Genomic DNA, 26,886 nt, shown 5'->3' on the forward strand with positions numbered 1-26,886 from the left:
TGGGGATATGAGAATACCAGTAATGGATGTGACAGTGAAATCTATAGGGGGGGACGTACAAGTAGGGGTAACATGGAAGAGCTTGTTTTTTTTCAGGGTTCAGAAGGAGACAGCACTGTGTAAACCATTGTTCAACTGTGTTAAACACCTTTTGGGTAAGGGGGTGAAGTGCAGATACTGATGTGGCTGAGCATATAAGTGTGGAGTCTGCATATTGAATGCAAGTAGCTTGGGGCATTTCTAGGTGAAGGTCATTAATAAATATAGAAAACAGAAGAGGTCCTAATATGGACCCTTGGGGACACCAAGGTTAAGGGGCAGGTGGGTAGATAGATTATTATGCCAAAGAACAGCATGTTGTCTGTTTTCTAAGTAGGACTGGAACCATGTTATAGCTAATGCATCTAGTGACAGGGATTTGAGGATATTTGTAAGTATCTGGTGATTTACCATATCGAATGCCGTAGACATCTATAAACAGTGCAGAGGAAAGCATATTGAGGTTACTTTTTTGTGGATACAGTCAGTAAAGGAAAGTAGGGCAGTAGTAGTGCTGTGGGAAGGTCTGAAACCATGTTGACAGCTAAACAGTAACTTGTTTGAGATTAGGTGGTCTTGCAATTGCTTGTGGATGCATTTTTCCATGATCTTTGCCAAGGGAGAAAGTAGGGCTACGGGACGGTAATTGGAGAATTCAGTAGAGTTCCCACCCTTATGTAGGGGGATAATATGGGAGACTTTCCAGATTTTAAACATGTGTCCTTCACTGATGGTTCTGTTGATGAGAATGGAAATGGGATAGGCAATGGACTTGGCTGCTAACTGCAGATATTCAGTGGGTAGTTGGTCGGCTGAAGGACAGCATGGTTTCGGTTTTAGGAGAAGGGTAAGAATATTTGTTGTTGGGATAGGTTGGAAGAGAAATGGAGGGGGTGGGATAGTGTTAGTTAAGTTTTGAATTGATAACTGACTGGCAAGAGTTTGAATGGCCTCAGTGAAAAAGGTATTAAAGGCATTAGCAGTCTTCTTGAGATTCTCCTGGTCTGTGCCTTGTGGGTTTGGTGTGATGGATTGCCCTGGGCGTAGTAATTGGTTAATACCAGCGCAGAACTTTTGTGGTTTGTTATAGTGAGTCTTCTGGAACTGTAGGTAGTAGTTTCTTTTGTCAGACATAATACCTTTTTTAGTGCTATTTCTCAGTTGTCTGAAGTTTGTTGGTCTACAGGGTTTTTACTTAAACGATATTGATTCCAGGATTTATTTCTGAGATGGATTTTCTGCTTGGTTTCTTTTGAGAGCCATGGGGCAGATTTAGTTCTCATTCTGATAGAGCGGGTTGGTGCATGGTGGTCTAGTATGGTTAGGAATTTATAATTAAAGTAATTAACAGCTTCCTCAAGTGGGAGGTTTTTTTAAGGGAAACCAGTTAAATGCTTTTAGTTCACTTTGGAAGAGATCGGGGTTAAAGCTTTTCTTGGTTCTGATAGTCCTATAAATGGTTGGAATGGGTAGACTGGTTTTAAGTCTGATTATATATGTAAGTGAGTGATCACTTATGTCATCAGGGAGTGTTCCAACTTCATAAGTTTGGCCATGGTTATTTATGAGAATCCAATCTAAGGTACTTTCCTTCTTATTAGGCTTATTTATCCTGGTAGGGGAGGTAATCATTTGAATAAATCCAAATAGAGTGGCTACTACTACAGCTCTTCCATTCACTGTTAAAGTCACCTAGGATTATGGTTTCTTGGGGTAAGTTCTGAGATAACCAGCATAGGATGTACTCTAAGGTGGCAGTGTTATTACCAGGAGGAAGATAGATGCAGATAAGATAAATGGATCTGAATGTGTTGAGTTGAAGCTTGGTAATAAGGATTTCAGTGTTAGAGTCTTGGGGTAGTTTAAAGTCATAGGTGGTAATCTGTAATCCAGATTTAAATAGGATAGCTATCCCACCACCCTTTTTGGTTGCACGGTCAAGTCGTAACATATTATAACCGGGTGGGATGACTTCTATGTCTTTGGTTACAGGTTTTAGCCAAGTTTTTGTTAGACAAAGGATGTCAAAGGAGTAGACTTCTAAGAGAGCATGTAGTTGTGCAACTTTGTTATTTATGCTACATAAATTGAGGTGTGCAAATAAGAGTGAGTTTGGTGGTTTGGTAAATGAATGCATAGTAGAAGTGGTGGGGTTGAAGAGTTGAGTAGCTGTGTCAGCTGTTGGGCCTGGGTTTGAGTGAATGTCTCCATCTTTTAAAGATAGGAGTAGTATTTGCAGTCTAGGATTTGGGAATTTGGTATAAGGATGTAGGTATTTTCTGGAATTGGGAGAATTATATTTAATGTGGGCTGTTCTATGGTATTTTGCTAGTATATAGCTTGGTATGGATGTTATGTCAAAATGGTTAGTTAAGATAGGTAGAGAAGGAGAGGTAGTTGCAAGCTTATTGGGGTAGTGAAGGTGTGGATATAATGGGTGTTCATAGGAGGTTAGGAAGTAGGCTAATGTTAAAGGAGTTAGACGTGTGAGTAACATATGTAACAGGGTTGGTAGTTTATACATTTTGAAGGGTAAGTTGTTAGGTTTCAGCTGTAGGCAGCAGGTATAAAAGGTGTGGAGAGAGAGAGGTGGTGGGTGAAACAGGGAGTGATGATTGAAAGAAGGGAATTGGAGTGGTTGGCCAATGGGGAAGGTTTATGTGATAGGTGGGAGTGGGAAGGGGTGTGGTTAGATGGTATAAGAGTAGGACTACTGGGGTGGGTGGGGAATGGGGGTAGGGGAGCAGAGTGAGCCCGTAGGGCGAACAGAGTGGGTAGAGACAAGTAAGTGAAGAAATATCAGCAAAACCAATCTGTGAGTAGCTGACAACTGAGGTACTTTCAGTTGATATGGGTAAGTAAGGAGAGCAGGAAACAGTTGTAGTGATAGTAAGGGAAAACTGAGTGCAAGTATGGAGTAAAGTATAAGAGTGGGAAATACAGGGCTGGAGAGAGGTCCTAAGACTGGGCAGGAGAAAGTTCCTTAGTCTTCCTTGTTAGTTTAGGGTTTAATCACTACTTCATTTCAATTCTGGGGAGAACAGATAGATGTACTAGGAACTAGCCTAGTGTAGAGTGCCATCTAGTGGGTATAAATATATATTACAGCCAAAAGCTAGAGAACAGGGAAAAGGTTTGAGAAGGCTATATAAACACTTGCTGGAGACAGTACAAGGATAGGAAAAAGTATAAATATTAACGGGTAGAGGGAGGGTACGGTTGCTGGGTATCCTGGCTAGGTAGCGTGCTTGAAAGCATTTACCTGTCTTATAAGACTTTTTATGTGGGAAATATTTCAATGAATTTAGCAGTGTGGACATACACGCAACCACTAACATAAAATTTTATATATTTTATATATTTTTATAACACTGAATGACTGCTTTTATGCATTTTATTCATTTAGATGTAGACACTAATTGATGGATGTATTTCACTGGGTAAACTAAATAAGGCAAGGTATTTAAGTGATCACCTGTAAAGTATATGCCTATCTGATGAAGTTTTATTAAGATGAAAACGTAAGGGGAATTGGTTTTACAACATTATTACATGACTGTTATGTGCTGTGTGTTCGTTTGTGGCTTGGAATAAAGTTTTTCGTTGTGGTGAATCTGCTGGTCTCTGGTGCCTTTACATAGTTTACAAGTTTTGGATATGGGCACTACAATCACTTCATTTTATTTTACTATATATATCTATATATATATATATATATATATATATATATATACACACACACACACACACATATATATATATATATATATATATATATATAAATTTTATACATAGATATATATATATATATATATATATATATATACACACACACACACACACACACACACACATATATATATATATATATATATATACACTGCGGTGGTGGTGCTGCAGTAGCGTTGTCGCCTCACAGTAAGACGTTGTCCTGTTCGATTCTCAGCTAAAGCGTCTTCTGTGTGGAGACATGCGTGAATGGGCGTACCTTTGTTGAAGGTTGTGCATCAGGGATGGGAACTCGGTACGTAAAAATCTACTGCCAATCATTAGCGGACCGGAGTTCCACTGTGGCGTCCCCTAACCGGGAAAAGCCGAAAGTTACAACAACATATATATATATATATATATATATATATATATATATATATATATACATAGTTTCATAGTATAGTACTAGGCTATCTGCCCTGGGGCATTTGTAAGCCTAGCCATAGTGATGTGGCTTTTGCCACCCCATGAAATGGTACAAAAATTGTACAGAATAAATTTAGAATACTGTGCCTCTGTCTAGTAGTGACACAGTGAAGGTCCCCTTATATAATAGTATTAGTTTACTGTGCCTAGCAGTGACACAGATGTGACCCCTGGGGTAAACTTGCGATCTCCCATCCACTCATCAAGATTTCTCTTGAAAAGAGTCAGTGAGGGGCTCTGCCTAATACGAACTGGGATCCTGTTCCAAAGCATGGGAAGCCTCTGGGTTATGAATCTATCCCTCCAGCATGTCCTATTCATACTTGTGCCAAGGTTTAAGTCTTTAGCTCTCGTGGTCCTGATGGATTTGGATTTTTTGAGGTGGAGCATGTCCATCAGATCCTGATTGGACATGGCCTTGTATGTCAGGCAGAGATCACCTCTGAGCAGGTGGTATGCTACTGAATAGAGCTGAAGTTTCTTTAGTCTGGCAGAATAAGACATATGTTGGAGACCCTTGATCCTCTTGGTGAGGTACTTTTGTGGTCTCTCCAGCTGTTGCAAATGCCGGGTGAGGTACATACCAAATGGGGCATTGTACTCAATCATGGGTCTGATGAGGGAGGAATATAGGGGTACAATGACATCCTTGGATCTGGATGTGAATCCCTTCATGATGAGGTGTGCAAGGTAGAATGTTTTTCTAACCACTTTGGCAACATGGGTGTCAAATGAGAGGTCGCTGTCGACTTGGGTCCCTAGGTCTCTGATTACTTTTTCCTCAGTGGGTTGCTGTCTATGTGATAATTTGTGGGTACTTTGTTTTTCCCAAAGGGGATGACTATACATTTTTTGGCATTTAGTTTAAGGCCGTGACTCCGGCACCAGTTCTCCGTTTCTGTGAGGCCTTTTTGTAGGATGTGTGTGTCTGCTGGTGTATTGACTATGGCCTAGTTTGCAGTCATCTGCGAACTTTGTCAGCCACAGCCCTCCCATGTTTGCTTTAACATCTGAGAAATAAATGCCGAACAAGAGGGGTCCCAGGACAGATCCCTGTGGGACACCACTTGTGACTGGCTTTGAATCTGACATTGCTCCAGCGATTTTAACTTTATGGGTTCTGTCCTTTAGCCAGTTTGCAACCCATCTAGTGACATAAGGGTTTACTTTTAAGGTGTTGAGCTTATCTATGATGCCTGAGTGGGGTATTGTGTTGAAGGCCTTGGCCAAGTCCAGGTATGCTGTATTGACTGCTTTGCCCTCATCAATGGCTCTAGTGACTGTTTCGAAAAAGTCAACCAGGTTTAAAAGGCAGGATCTGCCCTTTACAAAGCTGAACTGGGTGGGGTCAAGTGTCTGTAGGTCCCCTATGTCTCTGTTTATGAGTTCCATAATGATTCTTTCCATAGCTTTGCAGACCAGGTTGGTTAAGCTTATGGGGCGGTAGTTTCCAGGGTCTGTAGAGGCACCCCCCTTGTGGAGTGGGACCACTGTTGCTGTACGCCAGTGTTCAGGTACATATCGAAGTAAAGCTAAGGTTAAATAGCATTTTTATGTGTGGGTTTAGCTCCTCTTGGAGTTCGATACCGTCAGGTCCCATTGATGCTGTGTTTTTGCTTTGTTTAGGGCGGTTCTCACTTGAACATCTGAGATGACAGGAGATTACATTCAGCTGGTATAAGTATTTCTTCTTTTGGGGGTGAAGGTGGAGAGAAATTTGCACTGAACCTGTCAGCCAGAATGTTGGCAATATCTGTGGGTTCAGTGTATTTTATGTTGTTGTGAACCAACTCTGAGCATATCTGAGGGTTTCCACCCAGGTTTCTAACATAGCTGAAGAAGGCTTTGTGGTTATCTTTAGTGTCCTTAGCGATTTTTCTCTCAAAGTTGGCCTTGGATGTTTTATGAGTTTTCTGCTAATGTTGATCAGAGATGTCTTCCTTCATGGGATTTTGCTCTGACGTACAGTAGCTTCCTTCTTTGTTATACAATTTGTTTATGGCTGAGGTCCACCAGACAGGACGCTTACCTTTGGTGGAGAGGGACTTGGATTTGTTTGGGATTGCATGATCCATGCATTCTTGGAGATGTCCATAAAAAGCATTTGTGAAGGATTTGACATTGTGGGATGTGGTATCCACTGGCACAGTGGGCTTAAAGGATACCATCTCAGTCTTAAGAAGAGTGAAGTCTGCTTTTGAGAAGTTTTTCACAGTGGTCTTTTGTGCTAGGGGTGGAGGTGGGATATGTACATCCAGGGTGATTAGTTTGTGGTCAGATCTCACTAGTGAGGGGTATACTTCGGTGTGGAGCATTTTGTCCCCATGTTTGTGATGATCAGGTCTAGTATATTATCTCCCCTAGTGGGAGAGGTGACTAGTTGTTCCAGTGCATTTGAATTTATGAATTCCAGGAACCTTTGGGCTAGGGTATTAGGGCTAGAATAATGTACCCAATCTATGTTTGGGTAGTTGAAGTCTCCTAGTATGATGGTATTTTGTGATACATTCATATCCTCCAATGTCTTCAGGAAGGCTGAGTGGGGTTCTTGAGATTGGGAAGGTGGTCTGTAACATGCTACCAGTTGTATAGCAGTTTTGCCTATGGTTAGTTGCACCTGTATGGTCTCTGATGCTTCATGTGTTGCTACTATCCTGGAGGTGTGGGTGTCCTTGATGAATATGGACACTCCCCCTCCCTTTGTGGTTCAGCCCGGGTTTTGGGGCGAAAAGCATGATACAGGTATAGCCTGGTAGTGCTGGGGTGCTCTCCGGAGCCTTGAACCAGGTTTCAGTTACTGCACAGACGTCGATGTTCTCCATGCTGAGGAGCGCATCAAGTGCCTGCATCTTGAGATTTAGACTTCTGGCGTTGAGCAGCATTACCCTTAGTTTTTTTCCATTTTTGTTTTCTAAGGAGGTGGGTTTGTCTTTTGAGCCTTGCCTAAAAAAGGCACTATGGGGGCGGCAAGAGCCTTAGCTAATATCCGGGAAGCCCAGTGGTGACAGGTGTAAGCCATCCCTTGAGAAGCAGCGTGGCTTGTCCAACATGTCATCCCAGGCAGACAGATATTGGATCCCCTTAGAATGACACCAGTACTTGAGCCAATTGTTAAAGCTGATCATCTTGTCTTTGTATTGTGGTATCATTCTTGGTGAGGGCAGGATGCTGCTCAGGGTCAGGGTCATACCAGCTTGGGCTACATAATCGGAGAGCTCCTCTATGTCTCTTTTCATGTAGTCCAGGGAGGTACGTCTCAGGTCATTCACACCAGCATGGACAATGACGGAGTCATATTTGTACTTGCTTTGGAGTGACCTGAGTGCGTGTGTTATGTGGCGGATCCTAGCTCCCGATAGACAGCTCACAGTCACCTTCTCCTTGTTCAGCCTGGTCAGCGGGACATCAGTGTGTCTGACTATAGAGTCACCTATTACTAGTGTATCAGGCAAGGTGTTTGGCCTTAAGGGCTGTGATTGGTTGACACACTGATTTACTGAAGTATGTGTTGCATGTGTTTTGTTTTGAGGTGGTGAATTTTTGGATGTCTGCTTTGGGAGCCTCTGTTGTTTTGGTAAGTTTTTTATTAGAGCCTCCGCGTATGTCTTTGTGTTTTTATGTGTTTGGTTTGCAGTTGTGGTAGGTATATGTGGGACTGGGATTGTTGTGTGTGTGGTTGCCATCTCCTCCTGTCTGGTCATGCCAGCCCTGAGTTGAGAGAGTTCAGCCTCCAGTTTGGCTATATAGTTGCATCTCTCACACGTATTTGTGTTTGTTGGGAGGAGGAGTTGGTTGTCTGTGTACATGAGACAATTGTAGCATTGTCTCAAGATACCCAGATTGACCAGCTGAATTGGAGATGACGCCAGTAATCTACCACTTGACATGCTAGAACAGTATAAGGGAGTGCTGTACCTTTAAGGGAAGTGGAAATTCACAGGGGTGGTAAGTAGATGTAGTACTTTACTTAGTGTGAGAGTGCTTACTTAGTAGAGAAGTACTGAGAACAAGTGCTAGGCTTATAATATACTGAGTAGTCTGGTTATACTAAGAGTAGAGCTTCCTTAAGGGAAAATTTGAAGAGCAGACTTGGCGGAGCCAGAAAAAGTTTAACCTTGTTTAACCGGCGCTGCGCTATGCACACAACCGTGCAAAGCCGTGCAAACGCGGATTTTAAACAGTGAACTACAAAACAGCTAGAAATGGTCCAAAACAACCAATTACTACAGCTTCTTGTGCTGAGGTCACTTCCTACAGGGACAGGTAGGCTGCTCAAGGCTCCCCACTCCCACTGGTGAGCAAAGAAACTTCCCTCTATCCAAGTAAGGTAATGGACAACACAGGAACTACACCACAGCCCAGAATACAGCAATGCCTGTAAAATGGTCTAAACTAGTCGAGGAAACAAGGATTATTTTTTGTTTTTGGTAGAAACACAGAGAAAATGCAGAAACAGTGATAAATTAGTTACACAGGCTAGCACACTTTAGTGGGCAGCCTCCACAGTTAAATTAAACAAACAACAAACTTTCGATCAAATAAAATGTAACTTTAAGTGCAGATTTTAAAATAATGCAGCAAACAGTTAAAAAAACAGTTCAAGCTAGTTCAGGGTAAGCTACAGAAGCTATTCCAAGTGAAAAAAAGCAAAGATACTTAAATCCAGAAAGTAGTCGCTTTTCTGAGTTCCCTGCTGCTAGGACCACTCTGCAGACCCAGGAGGAGCTTGTCTGAGTAGTATACACACACACACACACACACACACACACACACACACACACACACACACACACACACGCGCATGCATCTACACACAACACAAAATATAACAGTTGTTATTGAAAATGTCAAGTTAGTTTACAAATCCTGCTTAGCAGTGAGGTTGGCTGGGTTTGAAGGTGTTGTACCATCAACAAGAGTTTTGTTAGTTTCTTTGGAGTTCTCTTGCTTTCATTCAAGTTACAATGGGCAAAACTGCTACTCAAATTATAGCTTGCTATAGATCACCCACCATGTCCCAGGACCCCCACTCTGCATTCCTGGAAACACTGGGAAACATAAAGGTCCTACCAAACACCCTGATGTTGGGTGATTTCAATTACCCAAACATTAACTGGGAGAACTACTCAAGTACAAACTCCCTTGCCTAACATTTCCTAAAATGTATAAACTCAAACGCCCTGGATCAACTGGTCAATACCCCCACCAGAGGTGACAACATATTGGACCTGGTCATCACCAACATGGGCGACCGGTGTTCCACACACCGAGGTCAACGCTTGTTAGATCTGACCATAAACTAATCACTCTGGATATCCACATTCCGCCACCACCCCCGGTCAAAGAAACCACCGTGAAAAACTTTTCAAAAGCAAACTTCATGTTACTTAAGACTGAGGTGGGACGTTTCAAAGCCCCCATGCTAAAGGATAATGCTGTCCAAGCTGCAAAATCCTTTACTAATGCACTCTACGGCCACCACAAGAATGCATGGATCGTGCTATCCCAAACAAAACCAAGACTCACTCCTCCAAGAAAGGAAACCAGTCTGGTGGACCCCTGCCATAAACAAGCTATACAATAGAAGGAGGAAACTAGTACAGAAAATAGTAAAATCCCAAGAAGGGAAGACATCCCTGATTAGTATCAGCAAGAAACTACGTTCCCACATAAAATCATCCAAGGCAAGCTTCGAAAGAAAAATTGCCATGGACTCCAAAGATAACCACAAGGCATTCTTTAGCTATGTCAAGAATCAAAGTGGCAATTCTCAGATCTGCTCGGAGTTAGTGCCGAATGGCACAAAATACACTGAACCGACCGATACAGCCAACATCCTGGCAGACAGATTCAGTGCAAACTTCACCCCCTCTCACTCCCAAAAGGGCCCATAACTATACCAGAAGAATGTGAAAACAGCCCTCTCCAAAGCCAAAAAACATAGCATCAATGGGACCAGACGGTGTCCCAGGCTGCGTCCTACACTTGCTCAAAGATGAACTAATCCCTCACCTAAACACACTGTTTAAACTCGGCTTCTCCACAGGCTATGTGCCCACAGAGTGGCGCACAGCAACGGTTATTCCACTCCACAAAGGTGGAGCCACAACAGACCTCAGGAACTATCGCCCTATAAGCCTGACTAGCTTGGTCTGCAAAGCTATCGATCGCATCATCATGGATCTCTAACAGTTCGGCTTTGTTAATGGCAGAGCATGCCTCCTAAACCTGGTGGACTTCTTTGAGACAGTTACCAAGGCTATAGATGAAGGAAAGGTAGTCCACACAGCCTACTTAGACCTTGCAAAGGCCTTCGACACTATTCCCCACTCAGGTATTATAGACAAGTTCACCAGCCTGAACATAAACCCCTATGTCATGAGATGGGTTGTCAACTGGCTCATGGACAGAACCCACATGGTAAGAGCTAGGTCTGACTCTAAACCGGTTACAAGTGGCGTTCCCCAGGGCTCAGTCCTAGGACCCCTCCTGTCCGGCATATACTTCTCAGAGGTACAGGCAAGCACAGGAGGACTATGGTTGACCAAGTTTGCAGAAGACTGCTAACTAGGGGCTATAATTGACTCTCCAGCTGACACAGCCATCCTCTAAAAGGGTCTCACTGAGACAGATACCTGGTGTCAAAACCATGGCCTCAAGCTAAATGCCACAAAGTGCATAGTCATCCCAAAACAAAGTACCCACAAACTACTACATAGGTGGTAGCCCCCTAAATACAGAAGACGTAATAAGGGATCTGGGGGCCCAAGTAGATAGTAACCTCTCCTTTGATAATCACATTGCCGAATGGTTAGAAAATCCTTCTATGTGGTCCATCTAATCACAAAAGGGTTTGCATTCAGATCGAAAGAGGTCATTGGGCCCCTCTATGCATCACTCATCAGACCATTCATACAGTACAATGCCCCATTTGGGATGTACCTTACAAGACACCTGCAACAACTGGAAAGACCACAGAAGTACCTCACCAAGAGGATCACTGGCCTCAAGCAGATGCCCTATGCAGCTTGACTGAAGAAACTCCAGCTGTACTCGGTTGCATACTGCCTACTCAGAGGTGATCTCTGCCTGACATACAAGGCCATGTCCAACCCAGAATTGAAGGACATGCTCCACCTAAAGAAAACCATATCCCCTCGAGCTACACGCTCCAGGGATCTAAACCTCGCCACAACAATAAATAGATAGATTCCTGTCCCAGAGACTTCCCATGCTCTGGAACAAGATTCCAATCTACATTAGGCAGAGCTCCTCGCTAACCCTCTTCAAGAGAAACCTTGACGAGTGTATGGGAAATAGAAAGTTTACCCCAGAGATCATTTCAATGACTCTGCTGGACAGAGACACAGGGAACTAATCTAAAGGGGTGGCGAAAGCCAACACATTCTGGCTAGGCTTATAAATGCCTTCGGGCAGATAGCCTAGTACCTACCTATGAACCTATGAACATTAGATCTCTTACAACAGTAATGCATTTTTTTATTCACAAAGTGGAACTGACAAAATAGCTAATAACATGCAGTTTGGCTTTCCAACTCTTAATGCAACATGGTAATTAACAAGGTTACTTCCTTCAGTATTTTTCCTTTGTTATTCTCTGTCTTTTGCTGTAACTTTCCATCCTCTGTGGAAATGTACCCTACTGATGGGCCTACAGACAACAGGAGTTTTAATTTTACAGTGTACAAACAGCAAATGTTATCCTCTTCATAATCCCAAACTTTTTCAGAAATACAATTACTTTTTTGAAGTCATGGAGTAGCCAGTCACCAAAATGTTTGCTTGTCTATGTAACCGGTCTTTTCTTGCAGGCTGTTAAAACCAGGGAAAACTTTACTCCTTGACAAAGTTTACTTGAAACACCAAATCTCGAATGGCCAGAACACTGATTTTTTTTTTCCCAGGGAAAAAAAAATTGTTGGGCCATTGTTGGAAATTTGCCGTTTCCACCACTGTAGTGCAATCTGGGAGCTGGTATTGGTCATCAGGATTGTGTAGGGGGCAAAGCTTCCCACTTTATTTATTTTTTTTGGTCGGCCCAGGAAAAAAAAAATCGTTGTTTTGGACATTCGAGATTTAGTGTTTCGAGTAAACTGTGTCAAGTTAAAGGTGTTCGCTGTTTTCAAAAGTCGATGTTATAATATAGACCCCTTCTTGCTACCCTAAAGAACCTCATATTGATATTTTTTATGGTGATTGTCAAATAAATTAATGAAACTGCAGACTGCTATAACTTGTCTCTATTATCACATTATTTGAAATGTAAAGAGTATGAAAAAGTACAACATGCAAGAGGACTTGCTAAGGCCGAAATGTGGACGCTTTTAAGATGAAGCTCCTTTTCCCTGAACATCCCAGTTACATGAATGATGCATTTTGTTGTCTCTGAAATTTGAACATACTCTTCCCTGGCTTATTTACTGATACGATTAGGAAGTTACTGACATAACCTCTGCACAAATATAACTTCTCATTAATTTTAATAATTAATGTTAAGAAGCACTACAAGAATTCAGTAGTTACACATGAACACGGTGTGTCACTGCTAATCTGTAGCATCGAACTGAAAACATCAGGCCCAACAATTAATTCAATGGATTCATTTTCCTTAACACATATTTGTATTCAACTAAGCATTACTCAGGTGTAGCAATATATAACAGATTAAAGTCAGGATCTCTGTTTCCCTGCCCCTTTTTTATATATTACACCATTTATTATATATCACGGGGTATGAACCACAAATAAATCACAGTGCAAGAAGAAGAAATAGAACAATCAATTGTCTTAATGTTTTCAATTCAAAACTGCTGGCTGGGTTTAGTTTCGTGATATAACTTGTTGGTTCCTTTAAAGCCACACACATTTGCTTATAGTGATCTATATGTAAAATCTTTGCAAATCTTTCTTCTAGGTCATGACTTGTGTCTTGTAAATTGCCACCCCACTCTTCAACTTTCTGTTCTGCAAGTTAGAGTGAACAATATTTCTGAAGTGCCTTCTAAAGTTTAGCTTTCCTGTGCTATTTTTATAGACTTTTCAATATAGATAAATTATGAAAGTTTGATACTCTGTACACTTTGGTTTTAAAGCAGACATTCATCATAAACAGATGAGCATAAAACTTAGTTAAGTGCTGTATTGTTTTTTTTTTTTTTGGGGGGGGGGGGTAAATTCAAACATTTTTGGAACAGCTCTACATTTGTCCCATGCTCTCCATTAAGACCAATCCCTCTTTCCTCTAGAATATTTACTAAGCCATCAGCTGGCATTAGCTAAACAGTACCACAGTTTCCAGAAGGGAAAATTAAAAAAAAAAAAAAAAAAAAAGTTAAAATATTACAGGGAAATGTACAGAACCTCAAAACAAGCTCCATTTGTGTGTAGCTGTTTGCTGTTGCGTAATTATTGAAATTAATACTGAAAAAAATAATTACTAGCAAAACTTCAGCCATTAGTCATTCAATCTACTAGCTGCTGACAGAAAATACTGGCTTGGACTGCACAGGTCAGCCTTCTTTTTAGTCATACCTTTCAACTGTACATGTTTTCGCAGAACGTCCACATTTTTGCCTCATATTTTTGGTGTGTTCCCCCAAAAATCTGTCCCTTTCTGGCAAATAGCTGAGGACTGAAGTCATTAAATAATGACAAACATTTGAGTTTAAGACTCCACATCCTTCGGAAAATTCATGCTAATGCAAAATCTATATCAACTATCTACATTTGTAAGGGCAATATTTAAAATCTGTCCTCATTTGTGCCTCCATCATTTTAGGCTTTGTTCAAGTTTTTTGCTCTAAGAGGTTGAGAGGTATGTTTGTAGTATAGTTTTGCACATGACAAAATAATGAAGAGTATCTAAAGGGGTTGTCTGGTGACTCAACTAACAAAATCTGGATGGAAAACAATGTGAAAACTTGAAGGCCATCAATGCTGGCCACTGCAAAGGTTCTTCTCAAAGTAAGACCCAAGTTAGGTGCTTAACTCAGTGTGTAAAACATATTGAGCAATGTTTTTCTTAATAAAGTGCTCTAAAACTGTGTACTAACAGGGGCGGATGCCTAGGCTGTTTCTAAGAGTTAAAATAAAATTGTCTTTTCTAATGGTACTACCAAAATAATTGTTGCTCTTTTTTTATATTTTAGTGTTCTTGGCTTTGAAATACAGTTGGAGCTAAACTGCTTGCCAGCTTGAGTACATCGGGTTACTGCCTACATTATTAAATAGCTGAAAACAACATCCATAAGGACACAATTTTCTACTTTTTTTGCTCACCTTTTTCATCTCCTCAACGTAAGCTATCATAGCTTCTTCTTTAGACGTGTCTCCAAGTGCACTCCATGCATCCCTGTTAAAGAAAAACAAGAAAAGAAATTACACAGCTATAAAATACCACAGCCTGCCACAAACAAAACACACATTCTAAAATAACAAAAGGAGGACTGGCAGATTGCCTCTACTGCATCTGACGAAGGGAATCACATCAACTTGGGTTGTCAGTAAAGGAGAGAATCCAGCAATCAAAGAAATGTTTTTCTGCTTAATTCCTGCCAATCTTGTCATTGAAGAGAAGGCAGAATTATAGCAGCAGTGCATGTATACATGCACAGATAAAATTATCTCTCCATTAAGCCACCTGCAGACTACATATGTCTTCCTCCAGGGTATAGCCGTGTACCACAGGTCCCCCCCTTACTCATATAAGGGGTGCTGGAAAGTTATCAAAATTTTAAGTGGGCACCACCTGGCTTACTCCTTAATCAGGGCTACTGGTCAATAGTTTTCATTTACACAAGTACAGTGATGGCAATAAGTGTCTAGGGACAAATGTGCAGCATTGGGTACAGATGAGACACTATTCTGTCTGATGCTTCCATCATAAAGAAATGCAGCTTAATAAAAACAGGTGCTATTGTTATGCCTTTCCTTTAATTCTTAAAATGTTCAGCCCCACTTTAAGCATGCCTACTGCTAGCTGTCAAATGATACCAAAGTGCAGAGTTTCTTATCAAAGAAGGTCCATGCAGTCCTCACTTTTCAAAATCAGACCACATCTAACCATCTGCTTTAGTCATGTTTAAACGTGTACATGAATGCAGGCTCTCAGAATCAGAAGATGTGTAATACAACTGAATGAGAGTAAAATACCAAAAATGGCTGAGGCAATACATATTTTTTTTTATCGCCAGTGCACTGCTCAACATTTTTACATGAAGTATAGAACCACTCAAATGCGAGTGAATGGGTAAAACAGAAGAGTTATGCAGGCATTGTGAATTTAAGTGATTTGCTAGTCTGCACAGCTACTCAGAACATGAATCATTACATTTGTCATACTGCTGGCATGTAGCTTTTCCAGAGACAGAAGCCAAAAGAATTCTTAACACAGATGATACAAAAGATTGAAATGTTAATATTACTTCAAAACAATATTCCAAATAATAAAAAATAGAATTAATGTGCAAGTAATCCAAGTCTGATACAGAACAGATTAAATGCATGAGTTCTGCAGCAATTTATGAACTTGCAGACTGCTATAACTCATCAATATTATCATATTATTTGAAATATAAAGAGCATGAAACAGTAGAACTTGCAAGAGGAGTTACCAAAGCCAAAATGTGGACGCTTTTAAGATGAAGCTCTTTTCCCCTGAACATCCCAGTTACATGAATGATGCATTCTGTCGTCTCTGAAATTTGAACATACTCTTCCCTGGCTTACTTACTGATACAATTAGGAAGTTACTGAAATAACCTCTGTACAAATATAGCTTCTCATTAATTTTAATAATTAATGTTATGAAACACTACAAGAATTCGGTAGTTACACATGAACACTGTGATTTGCTGCTAATCTGTTCTGGATTCATACTGCAAGATACCATTAAATGAAAAGTTTGAGAGAGATCACTCATGTAGGAGTTTGAACAACTGACATCCGAGGAGTAAGTCAGCCCCTAGAATAACCTGAAGGCATTCGGCTTTTTTTTTTGTAGTGCTCATGTCTTGGTGTGTATGTGATAAATCTACAGATTTTGTTACATATGGACTGAACTGTGACAGAAATTTTTGTACAGGCTGCTGATACACGTTTGACACCAAATTTAAATTGAAGGAGAAAGATACCTTTGACAACTGTTGAACTGGCAGATTGGGAAAGCCAAGAGTGGAGAGTTAATCTTTTTTTATACACATGTTGACTACATGCTTACTGATTATGATACAGGGGTCCAATTACAGTCCAAGATATTTGAAAGAAGAAACCTATTCCGAGTGCTGTTATGATCATGGATTATGATGCAATTATGGCTTTTTTTGAGTTTGTTTGGTGTTGAAAAGCATAGTTTTTGTTTTGAAGAGCTGAGAATCAGCTTTTTTTATTCTCAACCCATTGGAAAAAGCAGTGAAAGTCTGACTGAAGGACATGTTGTAATGAAGTGACTGAATGGTTTGACAGGAACAGGACCATATCATCTGTGTATAATGGTTTACTAGTGAAATCTCGTAGTGCCAGTGATCGCACATCATGTGTTTGAAAGGTACTTTTCAAACAGGCACAATGCTGAAAGTACAGTTTTGTACCTACCATAAATGTAGATGTTTGAATGTCTTCACTGCTGCAGTCATTACACTTGGGTTATCCTGCCGTCAGGCCTCAGTCGGCCTGAGTTCCAAAGTCTTGGTCCGGCGTCGGTTGCTGTTGCCTCTTCCCTGACGTCAGTGCGCCAGGGGTATACAAGAAGCAGCCGACGCCATTTTCTTCAGTTTTTCTTGCCCCAGATGTCAGGTGCCCCCAAAAATGGTAGGCAATACATATTGCTAATACAACATACAAAAAAGGTAAAAATAAAACCTTCATTAACCAGCAAATACACCACAAAGGTAGTATTTGTTAGTCCCAGATAAGAAAGAGGGGCTGGCGGGTGGGTAACCTGGACTGCAGCAGTGAAGACACTCGAACATCTACATTTATGGTAGGTACAAAACTGTACTATGTTCGTGTTTCACTGCTGCAGTCATTACACTTGGGTAGACTCCCAAAGCTGAGTTTGGGTGGCTGGCTCTATAGAGGATTTGGTGTGGCTATGAGGCCCTTCATCACTACAGTGACAAAGCCAGCTCTGGATCTAGAATAAAGAGGCAAATGGTAATGCTTGGTAAAGGTGTACACTGAACTCCAAGTTGCAGCTTCCAAGATATCTTTGGTAGGTACTCCTCTAAGGTAGGCAGTAGAAGTAGCAGTTGCCATGGTGGAATGAGGTCTAATGTTAGATGGTACAGGTTTCCCATGCTGTGTGTAGCAGAACCGGATACAGTGTCCTATCCACTTTGAAATAGCCTTTCCCTGTGATCCTGCAGCATATGATACAAACAATTGTTCAGTTTTTCTGAAAGCTTTTGTTTTGTCCAAGTAGAAGCGTAATTGCCTGTGTATGTCCAAGGAATACAGAAGTCTCTCCCCTTTATTCTGGGGATTTGGATAAAAGGTTGGCAAGTGAATAGTTTGGTTAAGAGCCACACTGGATACCACCTTAGGCATAAAGGAAGGGTTTGTCCTTAAAGAAACCCTGTCTTGGTGGAAAATGATAAAAGGCTCCACTGCCATTAGTGCCTGTAGTTCTGAGACTCTTCGTGCTGAGGTTATTGCCAGAAGCAGAGCAGTTTTCCATGATATATATTTTAACTCTGCTGAATTGGCTGGTTCAAAAGGAAGCAAAGTGAGCTTTTCCAAAACGAAATTGAGGTCCCAAGTTGGTGTTGGTGCTCTCCGGGGCGGTCTTATGTTTTTAGCCCCTCTGAGGTACTGCTTTAGCAAAGGGTGAGAAAAAATAGGAGGATCTGTGTTGTAATGAGCTGAGATGGCAGAAGCGTGAATCTTAATGGATGAGAAGGATAGTCCTTTGTCCAGCATCACAGTCAAGTATTGTAGTATCTGAGGAATGTTAGGGACCAGAGGATCAAGGTTTTGAGACTGGTTCCAGGCACAGAATCTCTTCCACTTTTCTGAATAAGATTTCCTGGTGCTAGGCCTCCTGGCCTCCAAAATGACATCCATAACAGCTTTAGAGAGAGAAGTTGTCTGTTTGGTTATTGAATCTTCCATGCAGCCAGGTTTAAAGTTTTTTTGCTGACTGTGCAGTATCTGATTGTTTTGCTGAGTCAGAAGGTGTGGAATTTGAGGCAAAATCCAAGGTGGACCTTGAGCTAAGTTCTTTAAGATTGGGTACCAGTGCTGGCGTGGCCAGTCTGGAGCAATCACAATCATCTGTGGTTTGTCTTGTCTGGCTTTTAGGAGTACCTTTGAAAGGAGAGGCAGTGGTGGGAAGGCATAAATGCTTAGGTTTTTCCAGCTGAATGAAAGAGCATCCACTTTCCATGCTTTTGTGTGATAAGTCCTTGTGCAGAATTTTTGTAGGTGGCAATTCAGTGGGGAGGCAAATAGATCTATGTCCGGGCACCCCCATGTTTGCATTATCATGCTGAAAACTTGTGGATTTAATTTCCACTCGTGAGGATCCATGATGTTTCTGCTTAGGTCATCTGCCAGAGTATTTATCTTTCCTGGCAGGAACTGTGCTTGCAGATGAACTTGATAAGTTATAGCCGTGTTCCACAAGGTCATGGCTTGCCTGCATAGGGGGTAAGAATGAGTGCCCCCTTGCTTGTTTATGTACCACATCACTGTGGTGTTGTCCATCCTTATTAATAATTGTCCTGGATGCAGAAGGTCCTTGAAAGCTGTTAGGGCATTTTGTACAGCCAACATCTCTTTTTGATTGATGTGAAGAGACATTTGTTCTGTGGTCCATTTCCCTGAATACATTTTCCTGCAATGTGTGCTCCCCAGGCGTAATCCGAGGCGTCTGTTGTTATAGTCTGCCTGGCTGTGGGGAGAGTGAAAGGCTGACCCTTGTTGAGGTGACATGCCTGTGCCCACCATCGAAACGCCTGTTGTAGGCAAGGAATTAGAGGTATTACTGTCTCCAAGCTGTGTGAATGTTGAGACCAAACACTTTTTAGGTACCATTGTAATTTCCTCATATGCAGTCTTGCATATGGAATTAGTAGAATGCAGGATGCCATGAATCCCAAGGCCTGCAGAATTTTTCTTGCAGGGAGTTGGGACTTTGTTGCCATCAATTGAAAATACTGAGTCAGTTGTCCTTGTTTGTCTGGCATGAGATAAGCCATCTGGGCCGTTGTATTTAAGCTGGCACACAGGAATATTATCTCTTGTGAGGGCACTGGTTTTGATTTATTTTCATTTACTGTGTACCCTGGGCAACTTAACAATCTTTTTACGAACGCCAGATGCTGTAGAAGAATGTCCTTGCTCTCTGCTTGAATCAGCATTTTGAATTTCGGAACATCCAGGTAAGTATTTAGAGTGGAAAGGTCCAGAATGGGTCTCCAGGTTTTGTCCTTTCTGGATACCAAGAAGAGTCTTGAGTAAAATCGTTGTCCTTTTTCCTGCTGTGGTACTTTTTGAATAGCTCTCATGTCCATGAGAAATGTAATTTGTTTTTGTGCCTCTGCCCATTGATTTTGTGGCAGGTCTGGCATTCCTTTTAGCCGTGGAAAAGTGTGAAAGTGGAACCTGTAACCTTCAGACACAATATTCAGCACCCATTTGTCTTGGGTGATTGCTTGCCAGTTTTGAGAAAGAAGTGCTAGTTCCCCCCTAAGGGAGCTGCCAAAAGGTAAGAGTTTGGCATTGGAAGGGGGAAGTCATTGGGACTGTTTCCTGTAAGGTTGTGACTTATCCTCACCTTGTTTTGGGTTTGAAGCACCCCACTGTCGTGGTCTGTAAGAACCTTGTGGCTGAGATCTGCCTCTTGGGTGTCTGTATCTGCCTCTTTGTGGCCTGTCTGACACTGGAAAGGACCAATTCTTAGTAGGCCAATTTCAGCTAAATCGTGGTGGCTGTACCTGTAAGAAATCCTTTACTGTTTGCATAGATTTTGCCTTATCCTCCATTTTCTTTAATACCTCTTCTGCCTTAATACCAAATAAATTATCTTGCTGCAAAGGGGCATCCAGTAATTTTGCCTTAACAGGGTCTGGTAAACGTTGTTCTTTTAACCAAGCATGCTTTCGAATCACAGATCCTGTAACTGCTGCTCTACAAGAAGCTTCTAATGAATCAAAACCACATTGCAAAGTATGCTTTCCCACTTGTTCAGCTGCATGCAATAAATCCTGCATTTCCTTATAGCCAGGTTGTTCTGCATTTATACTCATTTTCTGTTTTAATTGAGACAGTAAATATTGTTGATACTTAAGCATGTGAAACTGGCAAGTCAGAGCTCTCACTGCTAAAGTTGCAGAGGTGTAAACTTTCTTTCCCCATCTGTCTAATGCTCTAGAGTCCCTATCCGAGGGAACTGGATTCTTAGCCGTGGAAGCTTTAACCCCTTTGGGACCCTGGGAAATAGTTTCTGGGTCTGCAACAGGGCTTTTATAAAGGAATTTGTGACAGTCAGGGACTCTGTAGTATCTGTCTGGCTTGACTGGAGCTGGGGGTAAAGAATCAGGGTTTAAACTAGATTCAGAGAACACATCATCCACAATGTCCAACACTGGCGGAATAGCAAGGGGCCTGTGCTGAGGCAGCAAAAGAAAGTCTCTGAGCCTCTTCTTTGATTCTGAGTAATCCTGGCCCTCCCAATGGAAATGCTCCCTCATGGTATGTAACGTTTCCCCAAAAGAGTAATCCTCAGGAGGAGAGGCTGAAGGAATGGATTCTTCAGCATCAGAATCCTCATAGGGGGTAAAGAATATCCCTGGTCTGAAGAGGAATCAGAATATATTGAAACCTGGTAAGAGGAATCATAGTCTGTATCCTGCCTAGGCCTTTTATCAGGAGGGGGATGGGAACCCCTGATCAAAGTTATCAAGTCTTCGGCCATCTTGAGCATCTGTTTTTTAGGCATGGAGGCCTGTCCAGGAGAATGCTGCACTTGCTTCTTTGTCTTTAGTGTAGGCTTAATCTTGGCTGTAGTTGTAATGGTAAGTTGAGTAGGCATGAAAACACCCTCAGAAGCCGATGCCTGCTCAGCAGCTCCGGACCCATCTGAAGGGTTAATCTCTGTTGGCCCAACACCTTGAGGCTCCAGAGGCCTAGGCACCTCCACGTGGGAGTTGGACGCGGCCTGTGGTTCTGAGGTAGCTGGTGTCAGGGGCTGCGAAAGCGCCTTACTGATAACCGGTGAACCGGCGACTGGCCTAGAAGAGGCTTCGTCATCAGTTTTGGACCTCGGTAGCCTTTCCCTATCTTTATCTTTGCGCTTTTTATGCATTCCGGTCGTCGGCTGTTTGACGGCATTGTGTAATTAAACCTTCGCCCAAAATAATGGCGAGCAAAATCAAACCGACGTTTAATAGTGCGTTTGTTAAATCTAGCACAAAACCGACAACTAGTGACGTCGTGATCTGGGCCTAGGCATGGAATACAGAAAGAATGAAAATCCTTATGAGGTATTTGCTTCCCACAAGAAATACATTAACTTTTTCTGACATCGGACTGAGGCAAGAAAAAATTTTCCCCAACGGGGTACTTAGATTTATTGAAGATTTTGGTTCTGAAATAGAATTTGAAATCTCAGGAGTTGGCAGACCGGCACTTGCGAACTGCTTTTGCTTCGGGCACCGCGCGGCAAGAAAGACAGAAGAAAATGGCATCAGTTGCTTCTTATATACCCCTGGCGCACTGACGTCAGGGAAGAGGCTACAGCAACCGACGCCGGACCAAGACTTTGAAACTCAGGCCGACTGTGGGCCCGCCTGATGGCAGGATAACCCAAGTATAATGACTGCAGCAGTGAACACGATGAACATCTGGAATACAACGAATACACAACACCGAATGCGCAGTGTAATTTGGTTGTCTGATTTCAGTATTGTGAGTGGAGATCAGGGTACAGTGATGAACAGGGAATTTACCCATTTCCTCACTGTAGTGTGATCTCTGAGTTGGTATACATAATTTACAGGGGGTGTGGGGGGTGCAAGGGGCTTGCCTGCTGCAAAACAGTAAAAACCATGTGCAGTTGACTTGACAGTCTAACGGTAAGTTACGCTGCATAGCCTGGGTGACCGAAGTCACCTAATGCTATGTTGAATACATCGAACCATAGGTGATGGTTAATTCACTTTCAAAACTGTTTCTTGTGGACTTTATGGATTTACACATTTCGGTTCGACATTCCCATCGGCCGATCATTGCATTTTCCACATTTCAACAGTAAACCGTGTATAATAAGTCAGGAAGGAGAGGTGGTCCATGAGAAATTTGGAATGTAGATTAAGAACAACCGAAATGAAGTGCTGGAGGTGAGAGAGTTAAAGCTGACAGTGAAGTGGCGATGAAAAATATATCTGTGAAACTCAGGGATGGCATCAGGACTAATGCCAGGTTTTGTATGGTGGTGTAAAAAAGAGGTTAACCAAATAAAATGCCCTTCTGAGGTCTACTGAAGACACTTCTGGACTACATGCATTTATCCACGGACATAAGAATACCATCTGTAAAAGACAACAGGATGGTGACAGTGTTCCTTCCTGTCCAGAACCCTTGGTGTTTGCATGGGAGAAGATGATACTTGCTAGATATTTTTTTCAAAGATCTTGTTGTTAGGACAGAAATAACATACAAGTGGGAAGGGACAGTAGGATTTTTTTTTTTTTACAGAGTTTTCAGTATTGCAGGTTTCTAGACACTGGGCGTTGGGTTATTACAGAGGCAAAGATTATAGCTACATTGGAGGGGGTTGCATGAGAAGTTACTGCAGTGACAACTGAACCATGGCTGGAGATTTCCTGTTCCAGGTGGAGTGTCTAGCTTTATTTGTTCTATGAGTGGGATGATGTTTTTGGCTATGATATATTTTAAAATGGAAGTGTGGGATGTACTTCGGGGGGGGGGGTTATGTAGTGTAGAGTTGCTAGAAGCATTGGGGAGATAAATAAATTGTTTCAGGAATTCTTCAGCAGAGAGGGTAGTGGAAGTAGGCTGCATTATGTGTGTGGCAGTTAACCTACATTCAGGTTACTAACTTCCTTCCAAAGTTAGTTAGCTTTAAATGTGTGCCAGGCTTCATCTTTACTTTTGAGTACTGCTTTTAGATAATATATTAGCCATTACTTGGGTTTGCATTTATACAGTCCTGAGATTAAGACAAAGCAGGTACCTTGTAGCACTGTTAACTGGTTGGTGAAGAGCTCAGCAACCTGGTTGGGGTCTGTGGAGTTAAGAATGTGAGCACAGTCTATGGTTGAGAGCATGGATTTACAGCTGGAGATCTTGGAATTTGATATGGTTCTGAAAGAAATTCTTACAGCTTTGCCCTTTTCACAAAAGAGGGTATTGCTAAGATGTAAATGGTGTTAGGATTAAACAGTTTTGTATTTCCTATGATCATATGAAGTCAAAGTAAACTTTATTGTCATTCAGACTTCACACAATAGTGCAAACTGAATTAAATTTAATTTCTCAGACTTAAAGTGCAAAACATGACAAGAAGCATTACAACATACATCACTACATCAAAGCAAACTATTACAGACATAACATCAAAAACATTTTATGAATCTAAACAATAGATTACTGCACAGAATTCCAACAGTTATCAGCATTGCACAATAAGACTAGTTTCACATTGGTTGGCTTACTGCACCAAAACATGAGTTGGGACTAGCATTTGAGTTATTGCACAAAATAGGAGTTCTTATCAACATAGATATCTGCTACACCTAATGGCCATCACCATGCATGTTACTAGTTGAGCTGAGAAGTCTGATGGAAAGAAGCGCTTACTGAATCTGGCGGTTTTGCACCATATACTACGACAGTGCTAGCCAGATGATAGGCAGGAAAAACAGTCCATGTGTGGGATGAGTGAAGTTCTTGACCATTTTAGTAGCTCTGCAGAGACATCAAGACAAGTATAGGTCCTGAATAGATGGAAGAGTGGTTCTAATAATTTTCTTGGCCATTTTCATCACCCTTTGGAGAAACTTCCGATCTGAAGCAGAGCAGTTTTGATACCATACTGAAAGACCGTTTGGCATGGTGTCCCTGTAGAAGGCTGCGAAAACATGCGGTGAAAGGTTTGCTCTTCTCATTCTTCACAGAAAATGGAGACACTGATGCACACGCTTGACAATGGAATTTGTATTTATGGACCATGACAAGCCCTCCTCGATGAGACCCACAACTGTTGTGTCATCTGCAAACTTAATTATGTGATTCGAACTGTACCTGGCAATGCAGTCATGGGTCAGCAAAGTAAATAGCAAGGGGCTCAAGACACAACCCTGCGGTACCCCAGTATTCAGAATGATGCTTTCTGAGGTGTTCTTCTCAACGCATACTGTCTGGGGTCTATCTATTAGGAAGTCTAGTATCCAATTGAACAGTGAGGTGTTGATACCCACTTGAACCAGTTTCTTTATCAGATGCTGGGGGATGATTGTGTTGAAGGCAGAGATGAAGTCTAGGAACAGCATACACACTTAGCAGTTTTTGTTTTCCAGGTGGGCCAGAGATAAGTGAAGTGCCAATGAAATAGCATCTACCATGGAGCGATTACACTGGCATATAAATTGGGAGTGGATCAAAAGTTGCAGGAAGTCTTGATGTTATATAGTCCTTGACCAACCTTTCAAAGCATTTCATTACAGTGGAGGTGAGAGCTATGGGGTGGTAGCCACTGAGGCTTGATGGTGGAGACTTCTAGACTTCTTGGGCAGTGGTATGATTGTTGCGTTTTTAAAACATTTGGGTATGATGATGACCTGAATCAAAGAGGTGTTAAAGATATCAGTGAGGACGTTTGTAAGTTGATCAGCACAGTCTCCATGTACCCGCCCCAGAATGTTGTCAGGTCCAGATACTTTCCTTGGGTTTACCCTGCATAAGGTCCTCCGAACATTAGCTGGGTTGAGACAGAGCACTTCATCGTCATAGCTGGTAAAGACTTTTGCTGCTGCAGTTTTATTCTTTTCGTCAGACCAGCTAAAATATATGTTGAGCTTGTTGAGAAATTAAATGCTGTCATCACACTGAGAAGATGAGGGAATGCAGTCCATTATGACCGAATCCCTTGCCACAGGCACCTGGAGACTTTTAGGCCTGTGAAGTGACTGAATTTTCTGTCCACAGGCACATATGATGTCTACATTATAACATTTCATATCCTAACTACACATTCTTTATAAACAGCTGGCATGATTCTTACTTGATGTGTTATAACCACATGGAAAAACTGAAACAAGTAAATGTGGATTTGTGTTACATGCCAGTAAGCAAGCAAACAAATAAACAAATTGTAATGGGAACTATGAATTAATTCCACATGCCCAAGGATTTTAGTTCTTGCTGAGCCTTTCACTCTTACATGGTTGATAATTCTTTTTTACTAGTGATGCTAGTAACACACACAGATACACTATTTACATACATATTAGTAACACACACACACTACTTATATACAGGATGGTGTGGTGGACTCATTCTTTGGCTCTGTGATGAGCACAGAGAATTCAGAGGTACACAATGCAACAACTTCTACGCGCAGTACTTTCCTTGCTGTTAGTTTGTTCTGCTTGGTAATGCCAAGAAGTAAAGAGGAAGTTGTTCTTGTTTTTCTGCAGTTAGGAATGCCATCTGTTTTACTGTGTCCAATTCTGCACCCAAGAATGTTCTTGTTTGGGATGGTATCAGTCTTGACTTTTTTAAATTGACTGTGTATCCCAGGGCTTGTAGTAAGCAAATGACTCTTTGTAAGTCTTGTGTCAGCTTGCTTTTGTTGTCCGCTTGTATCAGGCAGTCGTCCAGGTATGGGTAAATTTGGATTCCTGTAGCCTGCAATGCGATTACTGATGCCAGGCATTTCGTGAACACTCTGGGCGCAGTAGATAAGCCAAAGGGCAATGATGAGAATTGATAATGCTCTGATCCTGCAAGAAATCTGAGGTATCTTCTGCAATTTGGTCGTATGGGGACGTGCAGGTATGCCTCCTTGAGATCTAGAGTTACCAGCCAACACTCCTTGCCCAGCATGGGAAGAAGTTGCTGTAGGGTCAGCATTTTGAATTTTGGAACAATGATGAATGTGTTTAAAGCGGACAGGTCGAGAATAGGTCTCCAATTTTTCTCTTTTCTTGGTACTAGGAAAAGTCTGGAGTAAAATCCTTTGCCCTGTTCTGTAGGTGGTACCCTTTCCACAGCTCTCATCTTTGTTAATTGAGCTATTTGTTTTAGGGCTTCTGTCTTTTGATTTGGTGGTAGGTTTGGTATTCCACTTTTTACTGGTAAGGTGTGGAAATGAAACCTGTAGCCTTGGTCTATAGTTTGCAAAATCCACTTGTCTCTTGTGATATAGTGCCAGTTTTTTGAAAATAAGGCTAACTTTCCGCCTAAGGGTGCTGCTATTTGTTCCCTGGTAGGCGGTGTCAGAGCCAAGTCACTGTGATTGTCCTGTTGCACTGGTAGTGGTTGTGTCTGTGCCTCGATGGTTATTGCCTTGCCACTGACATCCTCTGTAGGCACCTCCTCTGGATTGATTTCTGCCTCTGGAACGTCTATTCCTGCCTCTCTGAGATTTAGAGGAGTCTGGAAAGG

The 26,886-nt window shown here is 41.7% G+C and overlaps 1 protein-coding gene across 1 annotated transcript in view; it reads right to left on the minus strand.

The window, feature by feature from the left end:
- Positions 1-26,886, minus strand: part of ACBD5 (acyl-CoA binding domain containing 5) — an 882,854-nt gene that overhangs the window by 671,683 nt on the left and 184,285 nt on the right. Inside the window, exon 4 of the mRNA XM_044064548.1 lies at positions 14,536-14,608. Coding sequence (XP_043920483.1) covers positions 14,536-14,608 — 73 coding nt within the window. The remainder of the gene's footprint in view (positions 1-14,535; positions 14,609-26,886) is intronic.

This window comes from Protopterus annectens, chromosome 3.part0 (assembly GCF_019279795.1).
Source record: "Protopterus annectens isolate FY-2018-M chromosome 3.part0, PAN1.0, whole genome shotgun sequence".
Taxonomy (NCBI): Eukaryota; Metazoa; Chordata; order Ceratodontiformes; family Protopteridae; genus Protopterus; species Protopterus annectens.